General features: G+C 43.0%; 1 protein-coding gene across 1 annotated transcript; it reads right to left on the reverse strand.

Moving 5' to 3' along the window:
- Nucleotides 1-814: 814 nt before the first annotated feature.
- Nucleotides 815-6,558, reverse strand: fbxl22 (F-box and leucine-rich repeat protein 22). Its single transcript, XM_085461879.1, has 2 exons — nt 5,983-6,558; nt 815-3,022 (listed from the first exon to the last, which is right to left on the reverse strand). Exons 1-2 carry the CDS (start codon nt 6,552-6,554, stop codon nt 2,674-2,676), a joined length of 921 nt encoding a protein of 306 aa, XP_085318005.1. The 5' UTR covers nt 6,555-6,558; the 3' UTR covers nt 815-2,673.
- Nucleotides 6,559-7,361: the final 803 nt, after the last annotated feature.

Here is a 7,361-nt window from a genome sequence, read left to right on the forward strand (position 1 = left end):
GTGTTCAAGTCTTTCTTCATTATCTTCCCTCACAATCATCCAACCATAAAAACACTGCCCCTGGTAGAAACAAGCAGAGCAGTGATGCTTTGATACAGTCGTGTTTTTACATGTCTGACACTCAGTGCTGTTTGTGTGCATGACTGCTGCAGGCAGCCGGATGTGCATTAGGACTTTTTCTCCCTACTTAGCTCCTAACAGTTTCAGCCAGTATTTGATGGTAAATAATACACTTTTTGTTGTCTGGCCTCCAAACAGTGCACCTGTGTTTCAGTCCAGAACGATAATTATAGTTGGCTTGGGGCTTGCTTTGTTGGAAACCAAGATTAAAACAGTACGTGCTAGACTATCCTCTCCCACATGTAGATGAAAATAAAACTTGACTTGTCGATTTTTAGGTACGCACAGTTACAGCTAATGAAGTCTAACAGTTATGCTATGATTTCCACCCCTACCTGGTTTACGTTCAGCTTTTGTTGAACTGGTTTTAGAGATGTTTTGATTTCACTCTGTGGTCATTCTGGAGTTTGTGGTATTACTGACATGTGCTGCATTGTACTTGGAGGAACAGTCTTATTAGTTTCACTCTGTATTTTCCACCTGGTCATCCAAGGTCCCAGCTGCACTGAGTCCAGGATTCTGTGGTCTGAGAGCCACCGTTGTAGTCCAAACCACATGGACCACATTACACTGCTTAATCAGTTTTGCATGGCCAAACAAAAAGAAAATAGGAATAATTAGATAAGGACAAGTAGTGAGTTGTGTGCTTTTCAGATGTTCTTGTCAAACTCATACAAATATACATATACACTCTTTAATTTAGCATAATCCCCCATAATCTGTGTGTCTCATAAATAACATTCAATATTTGCACTCACTCAGCCTTACTTATGACTTATGACTATAGATATAAAACACTACGTGGAAAGTTTTTTCTTCCCCCTCAAAACCGTTGCAGATGTTCCCACAAGTGTTTTTCTTTCACTCTTCTGCCCATTCAGTTAATCCCAAACCAGCCTGATAGGGTTTAAGTTCAGGTCTTTCACCTGTTGGAGCTTACCATCTAGTTCTTTTCTTTCTGTGTTTTGAGTCACAGTCTTTCTGTAACATGAAACTCTCGATTAACCAGTCTGTCTTCCTTTTGTTGCCTGCCTTTTTCTCACCATTTTCTGCTTTCCTACAGTACAGTATTATCGTAATAACGCATCAATTAGTGTAATAACAGTTTGTTACCAAACCATCTAGGTATAGACTGATGGCTTGCAAGAAATCAGAAAATTTGGGGTGCCTGCATCGCCTTTCAAGGCTTAATTTTCAGTACAAAAGCTGTATGTTTAACAAGTTCCTAATCTCCAAAAAAGCCAGTTTTCTGTGAAGTTCACATGATTTTGGATGATGATGTTTAATTGCTTAAGCTTTGGAGGTTTACATCTTATCTTTGTATCATATCAAATTCACTCGACTTGAACTGCTTCAGTTAATTAAAAATTGGAAAACTGGGTGTCGGAAACTAGCGATTAAGGAGTACCCTGCTGCCGCAGTCACCTGTCATAAATCTGTCACATGGTATTTACAGACACGCCTGTTCAGCCTAATTTTGTCACTATTACGTAAGATGACAACTCAGGCTTAAGGCATTTTTCCTTGGGAGAATCCTTCCTCTCTGGATGGAGATCACGACCACACACGTGTTTGAGGGTTTTTTTATGTATTTTACTTTTTAATGCTGGAGTGGTTGTAAAAAATGTAATCAAACCATCAAATGCTATTAAAGGAATAGTTTGACATTTAGGGAAAATGACTATTCAATCATTTGGAGATACACAGAGATGATTGATAACACTCCTATGCCTGTGCTGGAAATAAGACAAGGCAAAAGAAGATCTGTCATTCAGTGTGACAGCAGCTACTTTGCTGGAAGAAGAAACTTCCTGAAGTTTCCATTTGTTGCCTGTCAACTAGTCCTGGCCAAGAGACAGGTCACGTGACCCCTTATGCAAACTCAAATTTTGTCATTTTGTCATTATTTGGCACATGGGAACTCTGGACAATGTCAGGAAAACAACTTGGGACATAGTCTGAGATTGCCTCGGACACTACTGTGTTTGGTTTAGCGTGTTTGGCAGGTGAACTATCTGGATAGAGAGAGCAGAGTGCAGAGAGCAGAGCAAAGGCCATGGATACACAGGACTGATACCTGCAGCTGCTCTCACACGGGCACAGACTGACCCAATCGAACGTTGCACAGACTTTGTACAAGCGAGCTGGCAGGTCAAAGATTGTTTTGTGTCTAGTCCAGCTATGTCTATCCATTTGTGTTGTCACATTCTCAAAATCAACAAAAGTTCAGGGCTGCGGTGTGAAAACAGTTTGTGTTTCTGCAGTTGCTAAATGTCTTTTTTTAACCTTTTGATAGAATCGATCTGCTCCCTCCCGTTTCTAGTTTGTGCAGCTCCTGGTGGCATCTTCATCTTTACTACACGTTTTTCCAAAAATGTCAAACTATTTCTTCAAGATTTAAAAGAAATTTATATTTAATGTGTGTCATATAAAAGGTATAACAAAGTAAAATTAAATACAAATCATACAAAACATCACAGTAGAGTCATTACACAGTAAGTTACATGAATGCTCTTTTATGGTCCCAGTTAGTGTGGGTGTGAGCCGCTACCATCAGGAATTCTGCAGGACCTTCTGCAGTGTCCTCCTGATTGGTACCCTCTCCTCAGGCTTGCTGTCGGGGATCAAGTCAGCGCTCCTCTCAGCAGTCAGTTGAAGGGCTGGCTTCATCTCCTTACAGTGCTGCAGCCCTGCCTGAGTGATATTCCTACAAAAATCCACCTTCACCTCCTCCAGATTGTCTCCGTGAGCCACCACGCCCTCCAGGCTGCAGTCAGTAATGCGGACGCAGTTCTCTAGGTGGAGGTAGCGTAGCTTCCTGCAGCACTGCAGCACAGAAATCACATCCCGGTCAGTGATGTGTCCACAGCCAGACATGGTTAGCGACAGCAAGTTGGGGCACCTGTGGTAGAGACATCCGTAAGTCATGTCGCTTAACTGAGGCAGGTTTTCACTTTTCACACATAGAGTACAAAACCTGTACTGTGTCATCTTTACTCATAATGCCTTGGGATATATATACTGCGAGATGGACACATGATGTGTTTAATGACAGAGCTGTTAAATACCTAGACCTTCTGTGTACACCGAGTCCCACCGGGCCATGTGTGTTTCCTTTCTTTAAAAAGCTTTTGTGAGTAAGTGAAGAAAAAAAGAGCCGACAACAATTTTAATGAGAAAACCGCTTCTGAAAACAAAATGTCAAGTGTTTCTGTGAAATGCATGCACTGCTGGATTGTCATTCAGTGCACTGCAACCTAGCGGCAGGCCAGAGCTGGTAGACAGGCACCGGGATGGCAAGGGATAGTGAGTGTCATTCATGTTGACAGATGCAGATTACATAAAGACTTACATAATCTTACCACTTCACCACATGTGAGCCCGACATATTCCAGCTGCCTGCGAGTGTTGAGGGCAGTGCCCCAGTAACCTCTGAGCATGCAGTCGATCCATGTGCCCTGCTGCATTGTTGCATGGGCTCAGAGTGAGACTTTAGCAGAGCATGTGATCGGACGCTATTGACATTAACGAAATATTGAGGAAGTCGGGCAGTGCACTAAAAAGAAACAGTTCCATTTAGAGACTCGTTTGTCTTTTTTAATGACATAGGATAGGAAGTGGATAGAAGCAAGAGATAAGAGGAGTAGTATTTTTTTAAACCCATTACATAATCCGCCCTCTCATGGAACTTCCACTGTGCGCAGACTCTTTTGTGTGCTATTCCAATATGTACATACCCACTTATCTGAATCTGTCTTGCACACACACATAGAATATGTGCACTTACATACATACAGGCATTTAGTTGTTGGCGCATTAAAGCACCGCCTCATAGCACCTTGTTTTTTTAAGTGGAAAATAATTTCTTTTTAATGGGTTTCTTTGTTTGTTCCGTCTGTAAGCTAGTTTTCAAATTCATTCCCATAATATTTCATATATTCGCCAACTGTAGGAACGTAGCAGCTGAATGAAAATGAAAGAAAAGCAAAAACCTTGATCTTCTCAAAGTAGCGAGGGCAAATATAAGTGCTTCCACCTAGCAGTGTGTGCCTAAAATGTTCAGAATTTTTTTTTTATGCCTTTAATTTATGTTTGAGACATGATGTAGTTCCCATTGAAAGAAACAGCAGCAAGAGCAGACTGGTCTATGTTGAGCACAAGCAGAACACCACACCACCAACCTGTAATCATGCCTGTAATGAGCCGTTTGGTTTCCTAACGGTTAATTTGTCTGGTCAAATTATCCAGTGAGCTCTAAAAGGAACTGAGACGTAGTGTACATTTACTGTTCGTGTCCTTCAGTCGTTTGAGGGGAAAGGTTTGCGTCAAAAAAAGCCTAAAACATTGCTGGAACCTTCTATTTTCTAGATTTAGTAGTAAATATTTTCCAAAGCAGCTGTCAGATAAATCTCTTAAGCACTTCATAAGCAAAAGTCACGCATGCTCTCGTTATGTAAGAGAAAGCATCAGTTTATCCAAATGGTGCACAGTAAAGATCGGAGTAAAACTACTCAGAAATGTTTAACCAGTCTCATGCCAAAGCTTCTTGTGCCACCCACTGCGCAGCCCACACTATACTGCAAATCAGGCATGTTAATTAATCTTGTATAATTCTAATACTGTGACCTTAAGAAAATTGATTTACTGTAGTTTTCTGGCTCTGCAGAGTATTACACTGAAAGTACACTGCAAAAGAGGCCCAAAGACATGCTATGTTTTATAGTTTTTTTCCATGTAGATAAAAAAAGAGACTATAGACACGAGGTTGGCGTCAGAGTTTGCGTGGAGTCTTATCCAGGAAGAGGCAGGCACAGACAGAGCACATGTTCATTCCTCTGACGGCAACAAAGAGCCAATTGTAGGCTCCACCTGCCTGCATAAATCTCCACTATGCAGCTGACTGGGAGGGTCTGGAGCCAAGTCACTCTTTATCACCCCCACAGCCTCTGTGTTCCCTCCCACTTTGTCACGTGCGCTTCCTTTCTTCTGACAATTTGGGAGGGTTTATCAGTATGCAGAGAGTGTGCCTTAAGGACACAGAGATGCAAGCCTCAGACGAAGTGGGTGGTTCTAAACTCTGACTCATCTCACAGCTCTCACATCACAAATCTCAAATTTCACAATACAGGAAGTCCTCACAGGGTTGTACACACGCCACTGAGACTGCCCCTTTCCCCCTTTCCCTTCCTCTTGTCCCGGCCAGCTGTGGTGGCCAAGCTCCCTCACATCGACTGTTATTACTGGCTGCCTTGAAGAAATTATCCAGAGACCTCATTACGCCTCTCCGGGACGATTCCTGCCTGGACCCGGCCACGCACACAAGGCCAAAAGCCAAAACGGCTACTTTTCAGCGACCTAACAAGTCCAACTGTCACGTCATTCATTAAATATATTTTGATATGTGACCACAGTTATGTTAGTTAATAGAATCAGTCTTGTGTCCCACAGATGTGTCATTTTTCTGTCTCCACAGCCAGTTGTGGATATGCCATCTGTTTCTAATGATCATGTTCCATGCTGCCTGCAGCTAAACATGGCAGTTAGACTGAGCGACGTGCCTTTAAATGAAAACCATTTGGTTCCCTGATGTGGGTGTAAATGACCCTGAAAGCAACATCCCCTCCCCCAAATTGTGTGAGCATCCTCAAGACACATAAAGAGAGACGCAATTTGTTCTCGTGCCAGTGTCAAGATGAACACAAGCTGTGCCAATGTCATGTTAATTCTACTCTACTTTTAAGGTGTTTAAAAGTCAGTGCTTGAGGTATTATTACAGGATATTACAGTGTCCTCTCTCAGCTTTTATCAGCTGTCATTCTGATCACACAACACAGCAGGGTAGAGCCACACACAAACACTCACATATAGCAGACATGGGCCAGGAACGTGCTGACCAGGCTTTCGTGTTTACTGCAGATGTTCTTCTGAAACGAGCTCTTCAACCAGTCCTCAATGTTGCACACTTGCAGGACCATGCTGGAGTACCAACTAATAGTTAAGTAACGCAACGAGGGTCCCAGCACAAAGTTGTCCTTCCTGAGCTGACAAGGGGAGCTGAAGTGGAGTAGATTCCAGAGACAGGGGTCCAGGAAGACCTCACGCAGCTGATGACAGGTGAGGGACAAACTCCTCCGACTGTCTTTGTCCAGGAAGGAGAAAAGGTGAAGGAGACACTCACGGTTGAGCTGAATGAGACGCATGGTGTGTTGTCCTGAGACATAGAGATAGGCTTCGTCCCTGGGGCAGTGATAGGCCTGCTGGTAAGCAGCAACAATGAGCCCACAGCCCGTATTGTGTGGCCTAGATACATGATGCCCCCTCAGGCACACCACACAGGCCTGCACATATAAGGCCGTAGAGCACGGGCTATTTTGGGAAGACAACTGCTGTGCAGTCAAAGATGGAAGTGTTTGAGCCATACGCTCCCTTTCCATCTGTCATGGCTCTCAACAGGCAGCAAGTGCTGGATTCAGCCAGATGTTTACACTGTCCTGGCCTAGTTCTCAGATACACACTAAGAGACATAAAAAAAAGAGAAACACCTTCACTGGGTAGTGCAGAAACACCCGTGCAACAACTACGGTTAGGGGTCAAGTTGGAGGGAAAAAAACAAACCTAAAACACCTCAAGAATTATGAAAAAATTCTGTGATACTTTTAAAAACAGAGGTAGTGAAAAATAATGGGATGATTTATCAGTGTCAAATTTTTACATTAAATGATTCTTTGCGAAATGTACCAATGTTTAAAAAAAAGTCTGTATTTAATGTACTTAAAGGGATCTGCATTCCCTGCATTGTGATCGAGACCATCAGAGAGCCACATAACGTGGAAAACGCTTCATGTGAGTGAAAGTCACAAGCCGTACGCAGGACTTTGCCTCAAGGAACAGACAGTACTACAACTCAGAGTGTTTGTTCAGTTGGCTCGCAGAGGACGTACAGAGTTGGCAAAATGCAAAATACCATTCAGCCCATGTCATCACTCCACACTTCCTTGCCAGCTTTTTCTACGTCACTCTTTATCGGCGATCTCTATAAAAAAGCAGGACACTGGGAAATTCCACTGCTGGAAGGCGGATCACATTCTGTACTCTGCGTCACCGTGTCACGACGCCCCTTACAAGATCTCCAACGTTGTTTTTTCCACATTTGGGATATAATCAAAAAATCTGAAACAACAAAACAAGGGGGGCACTTGTATCACTGATGGGGACAGAATAACAAACCGCAACCACCTGTG

This window comes from Copadichromis virginalis, linkage group LG7 (assembly GCF_057382275.1).
Source record: "Copadichromis virginalis isolate Kocher_CV1m ecotype Utaka linkage group LG7, C_Virginalis_male_GT1.1, whole genome shotgun sequence".
Taxonomy (NCBI): Eukaryota; Metazoa; Chordata; class Actinopteri; order Cichliformes; family Cichlidae; genus Copadichromis; species Copadichromis virginalis.

Bases quoted from the DNA above. Each gene is read 5' to 3' on its own strand.
- fbxl22 (XM_085461879.1), bottom strand. From the start codon at position 6,554: ATGGAAAGGGAGCGTATGGCTCAAACACTTCCATCTTTGACTGCACAG. The intron at 3,023-5,982 runs GTGAGTGTTTGT...TCTCTACCACAG, and splicing joins CTGGCCCATGTCTGCTATAT to GTGCCCCAACTTGCTGTCGC.